The 19,911-nt window shown below is 35.6% G+C and overlaps 1 protein-coding gene across 2 annotated transcripts in view; it reads right to left on the bottom strand.

The window, feature by feature from the left end:
• Positions 1-947: 947 nt before the first annotated feature.
• UBQLN1 (ubiquilin 1) overlaps positions 948-19,911 on the bottom strand; it is a 48,710-nt gene continuing 29,746 nt past the window's right edge. The window contains exons 4-11 of one of the 2 annotated variants that reach the window (XM_029201635.1): positions 15,752-16,014; positions 15,119-15,277; positions 14,712-14,946; positions 9,097-9,239; positions 6,059-6,142; positions 4,737-4,852; positions 4,311-4,479; positions 948-2,949 (exon numbers count right to left, since the gene is read on the bottom strand). In XM_029201635.1, the coding sequence (XP_029057468.1) occupies positions 2,797-2,949; positions 4,311-4,479; positions 4,737-4,852; positions 6,059-6,142; positions 9,097-9,239; positions 14,712-14,946; positions 15,119-15,277; positions 15,752-16,014 (1,322 nt within the window). In that variant the 3' untranslated portion in view covers positions 948-2,796. The remainder of the gene's footprint in view (positions 2,950-4,310; positions 4,480-4,736; positions 4,853-6,058; positions 6,143-9,096; positions 9,240-14,711; positions 14,947-15,118; positions 15,278-15,751; positions 16,015-19,911) is intronic. The other variant, XM_029201636.1, reaches the window with a different exon arrangement.

Raw genomic sequence — 19,911 nt, 5'->3', positions numbered from 1 at the left:
GCATTACCTTAAAAAATAGTTAAGTAAAAAGGACAGCAGAGGATAGGACAAAGCTGTATTAAACAGGTTTCTTTAATGCAGGACTTCTTATTGACTTAACGTGTTTAATGTTAATAGAGTATGCAGTATTTCCCTGCCTTAACAACATAACCTTTTTCTGTTTTGCACAAGGACACAGACATGCGCCCTAGCTTCACTTTTATCACTAATGTTAGTGACATTCTTATCTGTCCTAATTTGTTGTAACTTGCCTATTAAATTAACATAGTCATAATGTCTCCCCAAACAAAAAACTCCTTTCATTACTATATTTAAGCCAAGTCTGAAACTCCAATTCTGAATACACAGAGGCCAGCTGTCATTTATCTGATTTGCTGCACTTTGTTTAGGATCACAAATATTCCACTTGGGAAATAAAATCCTGAAATGTTATTTTCACCACTCTATTCTTTATTCATTTTGTAATAACCCAGTATAAGAACAATTTAAGTCTATATTATTTCAAGAGTTTTTTTAATGCTTTTGAGAATTTTAAGTATTTTGAACTCCTGAACTAAGATAAACATATTAGAAACAAACAAACAACAACAAAAATCACACCAGAGCAACAACTAAAAGGTACTTAAGAGATCACCCAGTTGGGTGTGCCGCACAGGCCTTACCACCACTTTCAGTGAAGAAATCATGATGTCCTGACTCAAAAATAACTAGTCAAGTACCAAAAAGAGCAAGCAAAGCCCAGGCCACCTGACTTCCCAGCTGGCTCTCTTTTTAACACACAATATAGTATATATGCACATATTTTGATTGAGGAAACAAGAAGTTAATGAAAAATAATCTCAAGTGTAATAAAATCAGGTAAACCAACTCCAATAGTCTTTAAAAGACATGGTTAGAGAAAGTAAACTGAAGACACCTTTTTCTTTCTACAAAAAAGGCAAGACAAACAAGTGTAAAAGCTAGAGATTTATTGTTATTTTGTGATTAATAAATTGTCAAATTGGTTATGACACTATCCCACACTGTATACCACCATATTCGCCAGTACAAAAGTTTTTAAACCATACTGAGGCATAAGGCAGAGAGAGCAGACACATGAATATCATCCTTAACAACTTCCTCTTAGCCATGCCTCCATCTTGACCTTTGTACATGTTTTTTTCCAGGGGAAAGTGTCAGAACAGTGCATGAAATGGTGGGCAACCTGCCTCTTTACCTTTTTTAATAGCAAGCAAACTTACAGAAGTAATGGAATTCAACTTGTATTTCCCCTTGATTTTACTGGTCTGAATTCACTTTAGGTTACTTTAACATCCTTTAACTGTACATGAGAGAATATAATGACCTAAGAGAATACTAAACCAGAGTCAGCCAAATACATTACTGACCCCAAAGTTATGTTTTAATTGGTCCTAAAGGAATGTACCACCCCAATAGTTTGAGAGTTAGGCAAACAGAATTTCTTTGGGGAGGGAAGAAAAAAGCTGTGGAACAGCCAAATGTACTCAACATTGTTAAAACGGCTCTTTGTTTTCACCCCTGAAAGATACTTCTTTACTACACTATATGCACAGAAATCCTAACAGAATCTTGGTTGCCAGTATTATTCAGGCTGGCCCAATCCAGGACAGATCCCCACCCCACCCCCAAAATTCCCCTCTCTCAGGCTCTGAAAAGCACAATATTTAACTATTTCTTAATAGAACTACCAAAACACTTCAGAAACAAGTGGCTCACAAATCATTTTAAATTCATGTATTGCCTGTGCATAAGAAAAATGATAAACCCAGAAGACAGTTCTATTTTTATATGGCAATTAAAAATAACTGAAACATCAAGACACTTTCAGTGAAAGCAACATTTCAATTACAAATTGTAATGCCTGTTAAACTACCTATGGGAGAAGCTGAAAAGTCCTAGGCAAATGCACTTTTGGGTTATACTACAGTGCTCCTTCAGTATGCACAAAGATTAAGGTAATTTACAGTCAATCTGTGAATGTTGAGACAATGTTACATCATCTTGTCTGTACAATTAAATGTCCTTAAAGAGATAACCAGAATCAGCTTTTCTACTATATTTTCAACAAACCTGACTAACCGGTACTTTTGCTGAGATGTGTATCAAAGATGCTGTAAGATTCTACATAATTAGGAAATACTCAGCTTTAAAGTATTTCCTTATCTTCACTTTTTTGGTTACAGATGTTTTTGCTCAGATGATCTATTGCAATATGTTTCTAGAAATGCAGTCCCAAATGTGCATACACATTCTGTATACAAATAAAGCAAAAACTGTCAGTAGTATAAATCTTACAGCATTTTTGTTTGCAAAACTACATGCCAAAGTCACAATAAGCAATATTGTACCACAAATTACAAAGCGCAAATGATTTGCTTCTTTTTAATGCTTTTATTCTACATAAATTACTACCATAGGCTAATGTTTAAAAAGCAAATAAACTGGACAGATGCAGGACAAAAATCTGTTCACCCAACTATAAAAGGTGATATGTTTTTTAAAAATTACAATAAATGCAGAAGTGGTTGATGCATGCAGTAGCCTTAAATGAAAAAGCATTGATTCCCACTGTTCCAGGAAAAAACAAAAAACAAACAAACAAAAACACAGAGAAACCCACACATCTTACTGCACTCCACCTTAAAATGCATCATATTGCATTTGTTTATAACAGCACAGAATTCCAGGAGTCAAAATGAAATAAAGCGGGTATTTTAAAGATTTAAGAGCCGTTATCAAAAATAAATTACATTTTTTCAAGATACAGAAATGCTGCTATGATGGTTGAGAGCCCAGTAACCTTTCAATAGCCGCATTGATATCACCTCCTGTGGCTATTAGCGCTTGCAAGTTTGCTTCACGGTTCAAAAATCCCATTGCACTGAGCTGTTCTAGTTGCTGCTGAAATCTGACTTCTGGATTCTGTAGCTGTTAAAGAAAAACGAACAAACAAACAAAAACTCTAAGGAAAATCAGTCTATGTCACACCTAAATAATCTTAAAAATTTTAATTGCTTTTTAAAATAACATATGCTAGACTACTGAGCTATAAAAGAACTGGCCTCTCTAGAAACATATTCAACATATTTAAAAGTTCAATTAGCACTTTATTTTAAACAATCTAATTTATACCTAAACAATGATGTCAAAGATCATATAACTCTGCTTTAAAAAAAAAAAAAAAAGCTTAATAGACTTCAACCATTACTTAAGAAGCTCATGAACATATAGGCAAACTTTAAAAAGTATGTATGCAAATAGTTTAGAATTAGATTATTTATTTTGTAGCTACTGACCAATTGGGTAATTATAAAAGCCAGTGTCCTCATGTATAAAATTCTAAAGTTCTAAGGAGGCTTAGAATGTAGAATTAATTTCTGTATCAGCCAATCAAGTCTTGAGAAAAGAGTTCCAGTTTCACATGCACAGACTACACTTCTGACTGTTCAGCTCCACCTCCTTTTCAGAAATGATGTAAGCCAAAAATACATAAATGATCACTCAATTCTGGGCAACCTGATAATGGCGAGGCCTGTAGATTGTTCAACTTAGATAACAATTTGGCCTAATACATGAAATCGTTTTTTCTTATTAATTCCAAGAATATTTACTGAGCCAGAAGTTATGCTAGGTATCGGGAATACAAATTCTTTATAAGATACATCTCTGACCTGTTTTTATTGTATTTAATAAGGCTTAAAATAAAAAAAACTATGCTGTATTTTCACCACATAGAAGTTTAAGGACAATCTACTGTAATAGGTTTGAACTGGGAATCATAATGGCATATTCTTAGTAAATAAATGATTCCAGATGCAAGAATATTAGGCATTCACATTTTTTAGCCATATCTGTGAGGTGTATATATGTAACAAAAGTTACCACAGGAGGCAGTAGTGGGTGGGGTGAGGTAGTTAGGAATTCTTTTACATCAAAGTACAAAGATTAGATAGAATTCAGGAGATACTGAGAATAACCAAGTTTCTACTCCTCCCTGACAAACTTTTATAAAATATAACCTATTTCAAATAATTTTCAAACAGGGACTGCAAAAAAGAATGCATTTTTGAAGGCAACTTTCAAAAATTAAGGCAAAGCATTTCTTCCCTTCAACTGTAACGTTTCCTTTAGTGTCCAATATAGTACCAAAGTTAACCATTTTTGTAATGCCTGTTTTTTAGAATCAATTAAGATTGCACTTTTCATTACAGGCTAAACCAAAAAGATGGCCACCTTCTTTTCTTTTCTTGAAATTTCTAACATTAAGAAGAGCAGAAAAGAATCATTACCTGAGGATTCACTCCAGCAAGAGCCTGTAGCATTTGTTGGATAAACTGCTGGTGTCCAGATTCGGTGGTTCCTGCTGTGGGACTTGGGTTTTCACCAGATGCAGAATTAGAGCCACTGGTTCCTGAAGAGCCTCCAGTGCTTCCTAATGCCCCCAGGCCAGGAGTAAACCTAGAAAAAGCGTAAATTGTTAGTAAACCTAAACTCCTGCAAAACAAGAGGCCAGACCAGGCCAGCTGATGGTAAATCAGTTACATTTCAACACAGTATTAGCCAAGTTATCTTCTTAAAATAACCATTTTTAACTTTGAAAACTCTGTCTTAAATAAAACAATCTCAACCAAAAAAAGGCACGATGGCATTAAGTCTGAAATTCTCAGAGAAAAAAAACATTGTGCACTTTCATAATCTTCCCCAAACAAACCTACCCTGGGATGAGGCCGGGGGCTTCAGTCGCTAAGGTCTGTAAACCCTGCTGAATCTGTAACAAGGCCTGCATTGCTCTAGGGTTTGACATTGCTGATAACGTATCAGGATTCTGCATCTAAGGAAGAAAGAAAACCTGTGGTTACGAGGGAATTAAAGTCAGTGAAGGTAAAATTTAAATGTTTTCTTTGCTACACTTCTTGAGAAAATCTAATACCTTACTCCTAGACACTGTGAATCCATTATTTCTTTCCCAAAATAAACACAAGCACCTCCTCTTTGACAGCAATCTAGTGTGCAAATCGTTACTTGACCTCCTCCCAAGTCCATCATGAAAGCCATTTTTCATAATGAAAGACAATCAGGAGCTCCTCTGGAAGCCACAGCTGTTCCCCATTTACCAACAGATAAAAGTATTATTTCTGAGAGACAACCTCCAAAAGCACAGTTTATATAACATGGTAGTAATGGTGAAAGCCACATATTCCTCCTGACCAAGTGTTATCCGTTGCTGATGTAACAATTTTACCAGATACACTCTAAAACAATAGTTCCAAAGGTGAAGTTAATACATGTGTCCGGTTCAGCTTCCCTACTTCCAAATATACACCACATGACTAACCAAAAAAGATAGGCTTCCATCATTACAATAGATCAAGGACACTAACCTTGGATTATGGTTTACAGGCCTGAGGATCATTTGCATAATATTTAAAATCCCTCCCTAGAACTACCAGTTTCAAAATGCCAAGACTGACTTCTCTTCTTTTTAAATAATAAAATTACCATGGCCATCTCAAGTACTTTTCTAATAATAAAACCTTCTTTATATGACAACACCGACAATTTTAATCTTGCTAATTCGAGTTTGAGGAATGAGATCTACCCCTTGGAAAACAGGCATTCTATTAATTTGGAGTACCTGAAACATTACAAAGAAATCAAACATGTAAAATAGGATAGGGTAGCTCTTTCCTGTCACTAGAGATTAGTTAAACCATAAAGTGTAACATGACAATGAAGCACTTCAAAGTTAGTAAAGTGAAAGGAAATGGTTTATGGTATTAACGAAGCATTCAAAATCCTAAATCCTCAAAAGCAAAAACCAAATGGTCCTTTCCTCAGAATTTATATTTAAAAAATATAAGCAAAAGTTCAGCAGTGAAATGGGGCTCAATTAAGATCAAGCTGAATTCTCTGCAAATTGACAGCAGACTGTATTCTACATTTTGCTATCAGCCAGAGAAAAGCAAGGAAAATGTTTATCACCAAACTTTTTCAAGCAAATCATTACCGAAGATAGCTAGCATCTTTTCTTACTCACTTGTTGGAGGAAAGTTGGGAGCTGTTGTCTCATTTGTTCTTGAAGCTGAGGATTTCCAGCAAATAGGGGATTATTCAGCATCATCTATGGGGCAAGTGTTCAAACAATTTTAACTGGAAATATCTGAAACAAGTAATGTACCTTGTTTAATAGTCTATCTTCCCCCAAGTGCCTAATCTGGCACTTAACAGGGAGGAAGGTAGAACATGAATAAAAAAGGGAAGATACTGTCCACAAAAGGGATTGCCAAAACAAAACAAAAACAAAAACAAAAACGAGGCATCTTCTCTCTCAATGGGAATGGTGATTATGATAATGACATGCAATATCCTAAAAAATAAAAGCAACCATTTCTTTGACTTTTCCTTAAGTAAAGGTGAATATTTGCCCTTGAAAGAAAAATGGGAGTAACTGGCATTCATGAAGATATATTTTCTGCTACACTGACAGAATAAACATAAGCATCAATACATGAAACTATACATGGCTTGCACAGACACCTCAACACACAAGTGGCAAGCACAGAGAAAATCCACATCTGGAACTGCTGTATCTACCTGCCTACTGCAAAACAGATAATATTAGGTCCAGAAAAATAACACCGCAGAACAGCAACCAACCTGCCAGAGAAATGGAGCTGCTAGGTAAATATAAGCCTAGGACTAGCACCGATAGATCTCTGGGGATAAAGTATTAAAATGCTTTAAAAAGACCTTAAAAGATGTAAATCCATTTGAGAACACGAAGATTAGCCTCTGGATTTCACCTCACTACCACCACAGATGAGAAAAATGGCATGCCTCCTAACCTTCAAATGGGTGTTAAGAGTTAAAAAGTCAGGGTCAATATTAACATGATGTTGTATACCTGAAAATAAGATTACAATACACGATCAGCATAACCAGAAACTAGTAAATTCTCATAGCTTCAAAAAAGACAAATTTTTATATCAGTTTCCCCAGATGGAGTGAAAAGTCAACTAACAATGATTTACTGATAGCCTATTTACCAGTCCACATCCAAAGTCTGGGGGGGTGGGGGATGATCCTTGCCCTCAAGTAATTAACTATATTTGAGAGAAATTATATGTTAACTACTAGAAGTAGAGAGAATTCTTCCCTCCCTCCTTTAGTTTATCAATTGTTGCAAAGTAGATTAATTTCAACAAAATAAAGTAGGAAGAAGTCAGACAATGTTTTATGGATATACAGCATTTATTTCAAAGTGACCAATAAGTTCACAGTAAATAAAGTAAAACCTACTTGAGACCAACAAACCTGCTTCTTTAACGGCTCCAGTCAAATATTTTTTATTATGAACATATATCAAAGTTATCACATTTATCTTTCAGGATTCATGTTATTTGAACAAGTGTGTCATCTTAAACTGATTCATTCCTTCTCAGAAAATTGTATCTCATTTGATTAGGATAGTTCTCCTAACGTACCTGACCGTATATAACAACAGTTTTTACAATCAGACTTTTTTGAATACCTAAAAATCAAAATCAGAATAGAGAAACTACAAACTTTAATCTGCTGGTAACCAAAGTACATTATAAGCATTTCTAACAACTGTCTATAATAAAGGACGATTCATATCTAGCTTTCTTTTGTCAACATTTTGTTTTAGAGTAAAAAAGCAGCATACAAAAGTGCTCAAGTCACTTTATAAATGTAAAATTGTTAGTTTAAATGGCCGGGAATGTGCTTGTTAAAGTCAAAATTTTAAAGCAAGACGCACATTTAATGCTTATTATTAATTAGCTAAATATACATTTAAAACCATACAAATAGGATCACTCTGCATACATATTTTCCATTTATTTTAAACAAAAGCACTATCACAGTAAGTTGAAGCATTTAATAGTAATAACTCAGTCTAATAATTTTCTTATGAATAAAACAGTATTTCATAAAACGTACCTACAATATACAAAATTTAAAGTATACAAAAAATTTATCTAAAAAATCTTTACTTCCAATTTTACAAATTTTAAGAGGACAGAAGCTGTTGCTGAGGATTGCAACTCAAAGGTATCTGCTATATACTTGAATCAACATGGTTCCAAATTTTAGAAGTATAAAAACTGTTTCATTTGACATAATGAAGAAAGTGATTAACTTTAAAAGCTTTTAAAATTCTGGAAATGGAAAGTGACTATAAAGGAAACTATTTCAAATTCCCAACATTCCACAGAAGGGAAGCCATTCTTAATAAATAGCAAATACAAATCACAGATGATCACGGTTTAGTTCACATTCTCCACGGTTTTTCAAGCCCAATGGTTCTTAACTCTATGGGTATATCAGAATCACCTAGGGAACTTGGGGAAAAAAAAAATTCAATACAGTTATACCAAAATCTCTCAGGACAGGGCTAAGAATTTTTTTTTTTTTTTTAATTTTAAAGTTCCCAAGGTCATTCCAAATGTCAAGCTAGGGTTGAGATCCACTCATTTTTTTTAGTTATGGTCTGTTCAGAAACAAGTTAGAAAATGAATTATTTAATAAAGGACCAGTATACTAACTTTGGGTGGAGATCTGTAACGGAAAGAATGAGAATACTGTTCCCACAAATCTCTCTTCACCAATAGTAAACAATTTCAGGCTATTTTATAACTGCCATTTTGAACATGACTATTATTCAGAATCTGTGTGATCTAATAAATAAAAGTATCAAATGTATTAACACTTCTAAATCACCTTCAAGATTTACCTTACACTAAAGAATAGGCTTCAAAAGGGAGATCAATTCAAAACTTTTGTATTCATCTCCTATATCAACATATGTAGATACAAACTAAACCTGCACTTCTTTCTGAAGGGAGTGAACAGCGGAAATTAAGCTGTTTTAATTATATTGTGAAGTATTAATTTACTGTAAAGAAACAAACTGTCCAAAAAATTCGAGATGCAGTTTGCCTACTTTTCTAGTGTGTTAAGGCAGCACACACAAATGTACCAAAATCACAATTATTTGATTAGGCCACTTCAATACACAGTGCTCAGTCCTTTATAATACAATTATAAACTCACCTGTGCAGCAAGGTCAGGGTTCTGGCTTAGTGACTGCATCATGCTTCTCATGTAGGGGGCAGACAACATGTTTTGCATAAGTTGTGGGTTTTCAGTTATTTGTTGCAACAAGCTCTGCATTCCTGGTGTGTTGAACATACTAGCTGAAAGTTTGTTTAAAAAAAAAAAAAAGACATTTTATCAAGGAAAAGATACATAAAAGAAAGTTTTAAAACACATATACTGTGCATAATTTTAGCAACTGCAGATAAATACACATATTACTTATCAATTGAACTAAGAAAGAATTTTAAAACTAAGATCTCCAAAACTACACGCCCAACATATACCAATAAAGGAGGGTTTATGGACTTTAAACATTCTGGTTGCATTTATGGGAAAATCACATCTTATGGAAAGGCTAGGTTCTAAAAAATCAATTTAAGGAAAAAATTTGATATGGTAAAAATTACTACTGAAAAAACCTCATTAAGTGAAGAAGTCTGAGCCAACTTTTCCTCCAGGATCGCTTAATTAGAATCATATTCAGCACTCAATATATGTTCCCACTTAAGAAAGGAAGCCTTCTCGCCCAGGCCTCCACCCCATTTTCACTGACTCCTGGCACTCAATGAATTCAACCCCAAATTAAGGGAGCTTCTTCTTACTTCAGTTTCCCCATCTGTAAAATGGGGTAAACAGTATCTACCTGATAGAGTGGTTTTTACAATTAAATTAATGTGTAGATGCTTGTTACTATTATTCTTTTTTGTAGAGAGCTATAGCTAAATTTACGTGAATTCAACATTCTTTGAAAACTAGTTAATTTGTTCCACATATATCCAGATTTTCACCTGCTGGCTAGATATACTCAAACTCAAGTAAACTTACAACTGATTAGCTTTTTCATTTCCCTTCTGTTCTTATTCCACCCAGTGTAGTTTAATGGGCTCAAAACATTTGACTCTTCCAGCTTACCTTTCTAGTTTATTATAATTCTGCTCTTTTTCTGTAATAATTTTTGCTTTTCCTATTCTCTCATGTTATTTCAATTTAGGTTTCTTCCCCCCACATCCTAGAGTCCAAGGATATTCAAAGATAGCTGATAAACATAGCCTGCAGGGCAAATATGGCCCATGACCTGTTTTTGTACAGCCCATGAGCTAAAAATGGTTTTTACATTTTTAAATGGTTGAAAAAAATAATAATAAAATCTGAAAACTGTATGAAATGCAAACTTCAAGATCCATAAGTAACATTTTATTGGAACATAGTCATGCTCCCTCATTTATTATCTATAGCTGCCTCTGCACTACAAAAGCAGAGTCGTTTCGACAGAGGCTCCACATGGCACTATCATACTGCTCTATACTGCTGTTCAGCATACCACAAATCAGTGAGTCAGTTATACCTCATGCCATACGAATCACTGTAGCATGCTGTTATTTCTTTTTTCATTACCACTGCATACCAATTATGTCAGAACAAGAAGAAAAAGGGGAGAATTGGACTATGAATGCCCTGCTTTTAAGGCACAGAAGAATATGGATTACTTTATCAAATGAGATGGCAAAACCGTATTTACTATGCAATGACACTGAAAGAATACAATACACTTCAACACTGCTACAACACTTATCACAGTATTCCCAACTCACAGTAAAGTCAGAAAAATACAAAATCTAAAATACAATTATCTCATCATAGCCAAACTGCTTCACAAAAATAAAAAATGAAAATAAGGCTGCAACCAAAGTTAGGTTCCCAAATGGTTCTTTTGTTAGCCAACCAAGGAAAGCAGTACACTAGTGGTGATTAATTACCATGATTATTTAAATCTTGACTGCGGCAGCCAAGTAAATGTGTCCAGAGAAAATAAATTTAAGACCATTAGCATTTCAAGGAAAACAGTTTCTCAAGAGTTAAAGGACATTGGGCTCTACATCAATAATCAATTAAAAAACAATGCAGGGACTTCCCTGGTGGTCCAGTGGTTAAGACTCTGTCCTCCCAATGCAGGGGGCCTGGGTTGGATCCCTGCTCAGGGAACTAGATCCTGCATGCTGCAACAAAGATCCCACACGTGGCAATGAAGATCCCACGTGCCACAACTAAGACCTGGCGCAGCCAAATAAATAAATATATTTTTAAAAATTATACAGAATATGAAACTACATAATTTTTTTTAAATGAAAATTATTTTCATTTAAATAATTTCATAAAAAGCAAGTATTCCTTGCTTCTTGACAAATGTTACTGATACTGCTCAGTTCTTGTATTTGAGGAGTCAATGTCAAGTTTGAAGTAACTGAAAAATTAGTTTTTATAAACAGTCTGCATGGACTTACAGGCAAAAACTATTTTCAAAGTTGAGAGAACACTCATTTGGTACAACCTGAGGTAGAATCTGCTAAGATGTGCTACATCTGATGATGATAAAAACACATGTGGAGTATTAAAAGAATTACTTGGACAAAGATAGAATGCTTATAAAGTATTTTTAATGCTTATAAGTATTTAAATGCTTATAAGGTATTTGAAGGCTATAGTTAATCACTGTCTTATTCATCAGCAGGTACTCTGGAACATATTTTGAACTTTCACGTTTTTCAACTGGTAAGAGTATCAATGATGAACTTCACTTCACTCCGGTGAACTCAGCCATAGTCAATATCATGAACTTTTGTCAGAAATATGCTAACTTGCCCAAACAGCAGTTTGACGGCTTAACAGAGGTCAAGTTTTCTGGTTTTGTTTGTTTGTGTTTAAAGAGGTAAAGTTTTACTGCAATTTTTTTAGCTCAGAGCTAAGACTGAAATTCTTCTGAACCACTCGACCACCATTATCAAACAATAAATAAATGACTTTGGAAATTACCTTTTGCTAAAGACTTGGTAATGTTTCTCAATTAATTCCCAAAATTACAAGGCAAAACAGCATTTATACGCCAAACTCATACTGTGGTTAAGTCATTCTGACAACAAATGAAATTGTTTGAATCACAGGCAATGTCAGGCTGCTTTATACATTCTCGTGCTGTCAAGTTAAAACAAGCAGCAAGTTCTCCATTCCCACAAATGTGCAGTAAAAATAGTTTTGAGCCCACAGTATTGTTCCAACAGCATTTTTTGGACCTCAGTGCAAGTGCAAAGAAATATCCACATTTTAAAATTCATTTAATTGTATAATTGAGGCACTACCACCTAATCTTCAATTGGAAGTAATTAATCTGTCATGACATGCTAAAAGCCAAAAAGAATCTAACAGAATCCTATAAATGCTTTCCAACTGATGAATATGCTACTGTAATAATATATTTTGGGAATGAACACACATTTGAATGAAATAAGTAAAATCTCATTACCTATCAGTATTACCAGATGAACATTTGCAAATGATTTGCAATTGACAAAAGGAAACACTGTGAACATCAATTAAGCAAAATGTCATCCCTAAAAAGAATTCCATTCCTATCATTAGTTGTTATGTGTAAGAAAATGTTATACCCAATTATTATTACATTTTTAATTCCATCAATAAAAGAAATTGTGGAACTTTGTTTTCTCTCGTAATGTAATACTTCTTTTTTTTTTTGGCCACGCCGCATGGCTTGCGGGATCCTCATTCTCTGACCAGGGATCTAACCCACGCTCTAGGCAGTGAAAACATGGAGTCCTGGGCTTCCCTGGTGGTGCAGTGGTTGAGAGTCCGCCTTCCAATGCAGGGGACACAGGTTCGTGCCCCGGTGCGGGAGGATCCCACATGCCGCGGAGCGGCTGGGCCCGTGAGCCATGGCCGCTGGGCCTGCGCATCCGGAGCCTGTGCTCCGCAACAGGAGAGGCCACAACAGTGAGAGGCCCGCGTACCACACACACACACAAAAAAACATGGAGTCCTAACCATTGGACCACTGGGGAATTCCCTTCATAATGTGATATTCTTGATTTTGCCTCTTGGCCTGCAAAGCCTAAAGTATTATATCCCTTTGCAGAAAAAATTTGCTGACCCCTGCTCTAAGATTTCCTCACCGTCCAGAGTGAGCGCTTACAGGGCAAAAGAAGAGTCACGAATTTCACCTTTCGGGTATATGAGGTGTACTTATGAATATATATGCATACCTAACTAACTTCGAAGAGTTGAGTAAACATTATAATAGTAAAAAAATATAATAAGAATGTTAAGCCATCAGGGTACATTCGTTTTTGTTGTTTCTTATTTTCCTTTGATGGAAATATTAACATGAAATCTTAAATACTGTATCAAGCCATTAAATAAAAAATCTGAGTAAGAAGTTGCAAAACCATTTTTTGTTTGTAAGACAAAGTTGTTACTACAGACACCACGCTACAGTAAAAAAAACAATTCGCCTATCAGTGGGGAAACCCAATTAAACCTTTGTTGTCTCTGCTCTTAGACCTCTAAAATGTGAATAAAGCATCTCTCTCATAAGTCTGTCAGTAAGAATCAAATAAGCATTAAGTAAAATCAGAACAGGATAATTCTTTTCCTTGTTTTAAACATGGTATTATCTGGATGTTCAGACTTATCGCAGTGATCATTTTGTAATCTATATAAATATTGTATCATTACATTTTACACCTGACACATGAAGCTAATACGTTATATGTCAATCATACCTTAATTTTTTAAAACGGTATTAAATTTTTATAAAAACATTTTATATTTTATCCAAAAACCTGATGATATCCACTGTATTCTACAAAGGAATATATACTACGGTGACCATTCTGATTATTTCCTCTCAGTAGTGAATTTTTAAAAATTCCTCATCCAGCATCTCATTTTTCTATTTCCTCTGCCAAAACATAGGTATCTTTTTAAACATACCTAATCACTCTCACCTTAGGGACATGGCTCCGTGCTTTCATTTCTTCTCATTTAAATGCTAACTTTTAGGACTAAAATCATCATTCTGGCTACTGATTTTGGACCTAATTCTTAGCATGTTAAACATCTAAATAGTTGAAAAGGATATCCACTTACTGAGTCTGGTCTACAGAAAAATGACCAAAAGTAAATTCCTAACCTGCTCACACATCAGAATCTCTAGTAACTTTACACAAACACAGATCTTAAACTCCACTGTGGCAGATTCTGATCCTTAAGGTCTGAGGTTAAGACTTAGAAATCTGATTTTTAAACAAAACTGGCAGGTACTCTGATGCAGCTAGTTTAGTCCCAGTGTCAGGAGTGGATACCCATTATTTTCTATAAAAGAACACAAAACTGGACTAAAGCCAAGGAAAATGTGTCCCAGTAATTAAGTACACAGGTAACTGTGTTACCCCTACACTTCAGTTTTCCTATGCTGTTGAAAGGAGAAGACAACCCACTTCTCCCAAACCATCTTATGAGAAGAGAAAACCACAAAACTGCCTCTGGAAACCTTCAAGTAACCTCTTGCACTAAAATGCACACAAGTGATTAATACTAATTATTATGTATTTAAAGCATCCTTAAAAAACAAAAAAAGCACCTTGCAACATGAAAAGATAGTTCACAAAAGTTGTTCCTCATACACACACAAAAGCACTACGGATAACAGTATAAGAAATGTTTTCATTGTCCGAATAAGTGAGAACAAAGGGAAAAAGTATCAGTTGTTATGAGCATACCTCCTACTCCAGGCCCCAAATTTGGCACAGTAGAACTCTGCCCGGCAGTGCCACTGGCAGCACCACTACTAGTGCCCCCCACGGCACTGGTGGTGCCACTGGAAGCTGATGAACTCTGAGAAGCCTGTGGAGCCCATGGATTGGGTAATGGATCTCTATTTTCTGTACGGGAAGGTTGACTACCTTCACCTGAGGATGTATTGCTCACTAAGGAAGCAAACGGATTGCCACCAAACTGTAATAAAAGACACAAAAATTATAAAGAATAAGCTTTTGTTTTAAATAACAGATATGGAACTCTTTGTTAATGAAAATTGCATTTCTGCACATAAAGGCAACCCTCAACCACACATATATTTATGTTAAAACAGGAGCCTTGGCCTGAGCCTCAGAGCCTGTGTTATTACCTGTTCTTGTGCAGCACTCAGCATTGGTTCCTGAATATCTGTGTACATGCGCCGTAAAGCATTATATCCCCCCGGGATGCTTTCCAGGTTGCTCAAAGCTCGGTCCTGGTTTCTCATCATTTCCTGCATCATTGCTGGATTCCTAGCAAGTTCCAATGTCTAAGAAAAAGATTTCCGGGGTGGGGGGGGAAAAGGTGCTGAAATACACATGAACTATTTTAGCTATTAACTGCCACAGTTAATTTCATAAGTTTTCTAATTCTATGAATTAGCAATCTTCAATATTTAAATCAGAAAATTATTCTGAATAATTCCTGTTGGAAATCACCTCAAAAAGCTAACATTCAAATAACATCAAAAGAGAAGCACTTTGTTATGCATGACTGTCCATCTCTTGAATTGGACTCTTTTTATTTCTTAAATCTGCAAAATAACTGTTTACAAAAATCTTTAAAATACAGCATAAAATTCAAAGTTCAAATAGTTCGAATTACAGCTTTGTTGAGTTTTCCTGAACAAGGATTAGGAATTTTTTTTTTTAGCTTATAAATATGGCAAGCTCTTTAAATACAGAAAATTAAATAGGAAGAAGTAAGTATATAATTTCTTAGCTAAATGAAACTTTCCACATACTTGTCTCATAATATCTGGATTATTCAGCATATGACTAATTTCTGGATTTCTCTGTATCAACTGCTGCATTTGTGGATTGGCCATAATTAACTGCCTCATCAGGTCAGGATTTGAAAGCATGCTCTGGACAAAGGGATTCTCCATGATCTGGACCATCATTTCAGGATTGGACATAAGTTGCCGCTGCATCTGGCTCTGTAGTTCAGAGAAGTTGGTAGTATTCAAACCCAAGCTACTCAGACCTGCAAGTCCTCCAAGCCCACCTAAGAAGATAAAGAGAAGAACACACATAAATGAAATTCAGAAGTTTTATCATTAATACGACTAGGCTAAAATATGAAGATGCAAAAATATTAACTGAATCAACAGCCTATTAACAGAAAACCATTCAGTTTAAAGCAAAAATAGAATTCCTATTACTTTCATAAGTACATGTTTAATTTCTATAATTCACTTGTAAAAAATGCACTCACTTTGATATTTAAGTATAAGTAATAAAACCAAATAAATATATATTTCCTATGTGTAGTATAATACAAAAATATATTTGGTCTTTGTCCCTGGTTCTAGGCACAGACCTCCTAAAACCCTCAGAATTTCCTGACTGAAGGGAATGTCTTTTTCATTTATGCTAATGATGTTTCTTAGGGTGGAGCCCCTAGACAGCCTCAGGATGGGGTGGTCACCACAAAGACCAAGTGATTTGAGAGCTGGAACTTTCAGCCCCATCCAGGACTAGAAGAGGATATAGAGATGGAGTTCTGTGAAACTCCTGTGCAATGAGGTTCAGAAGCTTCTGGGTTGGTGAACACATCTAGGTGCTATTAGGAGGACATGCCCAGAGAGGGCATAGAAGCTCCACACTCTTCCCCCACCCCCCATGCCTTGCCCTATGCTTCTCTTCCACTTAGCTATTTCTGAGATGTATCCTTTATAATAAACTGGTACATTTAAGTAAAGTGTTTTCCTGAGTTCTGTGAGCCATTCTAGCAAATTACCAAACCTGATAAGGGGGTTGTGGGAACACCTTATTTAAAGCCTGCCAGTCAGAAGTACTGGTAGCCTGAGACATGGACTGGTATCTGAAGTAGGAGCAGTCATGGGGGACTAAGTCCTTTAACTTGTGGGATCTGACACTAACTCCAAGTAGGCAGTGTCCAAATTGAACTACTGGATACCCACCCAGGCAGTGTTGGAGAACTGGCTGGTGTCAGAAAGACACCCCGGAATATGTCCGCAAAGGAAGAAATGAAAAATATACAGATTATACTTCTAATAATCTCTTTCCAGAAGACTACTTTAAGTTTACCAAGTAGAATTCACCTATGACTGGTTGGAACAGAGCTACTGCCTATCATGAAAATAGATGTCTCTCTGGAGGAATTAAATCATGGAGAAACCTAATAGATCCAAGAGGATGATTAAGTGCTTATTGTAAAACTTTGTAAAATTATATAACCAGCCAAATGCATTCATTCCTCACTTACTGAGCACTGTGCTACATGCTGGGAATAAGGTGACAAGGAAGACACAAGTATACCCTCAGAACTCAATCTGGTGGGAAAGACTGACAAAGAAAACAAATGCAGAATAAGTACTTCAAAAGAGACATTCACAGGATATCACGGTAGTATAGTACCTAAGTGAAATGGCTGCTTTCCCACAAGATGACATTTAATGAACTTGGAAAATGAGTAAGTTGCAAGAAGTAGGGAGTGCTGCAAGATTTAATACTAGGCACAACAAACATTATATACAAAAGCACAGATATAAATGTGAGAATTGCTGTATTCTTGAAACCACAAACAATTCAGTATGACCAAAAGGGCAGACAGCAGTGCTCACCAAACATCTCACGTGCAGCATTCTATTTCATTTGCAGTTGGACAGGCCCATGTGACTAGTTATGGCCAAAGGATTGCAAGAAATGATGTGTGTCACTTCTGGCCCAAGTACAGAATACAAGGTCCAGCTTGGGACACTTTAGCTGTCTATTCTGCCACATTCCAAATGGTGCAGCTACAAGATGGCAGAATTCCATTAGCTTGAGTCCCTGAGAACTATGTAGATGGAGGCCTCACTGACCAGTGAAGAACATGAAGCACAAGCAAACTATTACATTTAGAATGAATAAACAACAAGGTCCTACTGTATAGCACAGGGAACCATACTGAATATCCTGTGATAAACCATAATGGAAAAGAATATAAAAAAATAATGTCTCTGTGTACAACTGAGTCACTTTGCTGTACAGCAGAGATTGGCACAGCACTGTAAATCAACTCTACTTCAATTAAATAAATTTTTTTTTAAAATGAAGAATGAAGAAAAGCTTTAGAGCAAGAAATTAAGCTTGTGGTAATAAGCCACTGAGTTTGGGGTTATCTATTACCACAGGATTGCCTATCCTAACTAGTATAACTGTTGAGATACGGTAAGAAATGGGGATGGAGAGAGGTAGACAGGGACTACATCACAAAGTCTTGAAAGATTTTAAAAGCAAGACAGTCACTTAAGATATTCTAATAACAGTGTGGAAATGACACAGAGCAAACATTTTTAAAAGTTGAGGAGCTACATCAAGGAAGTAACAACAGAATAGAATAATTGCATGGGGTGGGATAGAGAAGATTTTATGGACTAAAAGATTTGGTTGGGGAGAGGTAGTAGTTTGAGACAAGATGATGAGTTTTTATATTTGTTTTTTCTTCTTTGCTTTCTAAGGAGGCACATACAGGCTAACGGACTCAGAGAACATCAGGCAATATCAAAGAGAGCTGAATACAAGGCAAGGAGTTCAGAAGTGATGTGGGCTGAGGTAAAGATCTGAGAGTCAACAAGTTATAGTTAGGATAATGTCACTTGGGGAAAATAGAGTAAAAGAAGAGATGAAAAACAAGGCAGAACTCTGGGGAACAATACTAATATAAGGAATAGGAAGAAGAGACCCACAAATGAGAGAGAAAAAAAGTGGTCAGAAAATTAACCAGGGAAAAAGAATATCAGGAATTAAAGAAAAAAAAAATTTCAAGGAAAGACTGGTATGCATTGGAAGAGAGTGAATTAGATTTTAAATCACTTTCTTTTAATCTAAGTATCTAAAAATCTAAAAAAGTGTCCACTAAATTTGGCAAGCTAAGAGGTCAATGGTGACTATATCTAGGGAATTTTCACTAAAGTGATGGGGACAAGAAATGGAGCACAGCAAACTTAGTGAAAGAGAAATATAGACAGAAAACAGAAAATGCCTTTTCCAAAGATAGCTGACAAAGGAAGCAAAAGAAAGGTGGTAGTGGGATTCTGTGGCTTTCAAAAGTGGAATAGACCTTAACGAAAAGAGACAGCAAAAGAAAAGCTGAATATGTAGGGTAAATGGAATAACTGGTGGAGAAAAGTAACTAAGATAGGAGGGGGTGGGAATGAGATAAGAAATGAAGAGACTAGGGAGATGTATGGCCTCAGACAAATTAACTAAAAGCCTCCGTGGGCTTCAATTTCTTTGCCTATAAAATGAGGGAAGAGGGGAGAGACTTACCTCAAAAACACCTTTCATGAGTCCGAACACTAAATAATTTCATCCTAATCTCTCTAGATTGTTCATGTTAATAATTTTGCCATCTAAAACTCATCTGCTTCAACCAAAAGAGACACATTTAACCCAAGATCATTTTAAAAAATAAGAGAATCAAGCATTTAAAAAAAGGCAAATGTGAATCCATGCCATTACTAAAAAACTTTTTCTGGAAGAGGTGGAAGGTTTGATCCTCGATATGTGAAAACTGTACATATTTTTTAAAATGTCATTTCAAGGTACTATACTTGTCATACAACTTCGGAACTGAAAGAAGCATTAAGCCATTTAGCTACCTAGTTCAACTTTTGTTAGCTTCAGACTACTCTTTTCCCAAAAAAAAAACCTCCCGAAGAACCTCAGTGTAAAAACTGATATAAGAAAACTATTGATAGTTTTAGCTGATGCAGAAGATTCTTAACCACTGGGCTTGCTCCCAGGCCCAGGCCTTTTTGTGCACATTCAAAACAGTTAGGAAATCACTAATGCAATCTGATCCCTTCATTTTACAAACAAGAAAATTGTATTCAGGGGGTTAGCTTATGATCAACAACTAGCTAATCCTCTCCAGAGTCAATTATGTGGTGGT

Source organism: Monodon monoceros, unplaced genomic scaffold, assembly GCF_005190385.1.
Source record: "Monodon monoceros isolate NGI ecotype Baffin Bay Population unplaced genomic scaffold, NGI_Narwhal_1 Super_Scaffold_5, whole genome shotgun sequence".
NCBI lineage: Eukaryota > Metazoa > Chordata > Mammalia > Artiodactyla > Monodontidae > Monodon > Monodon monoceros.
Note: the sequence above shows the minus strand (reverse complement) of the source record. Positions and strands in the feature narration are given on the sequence as shown.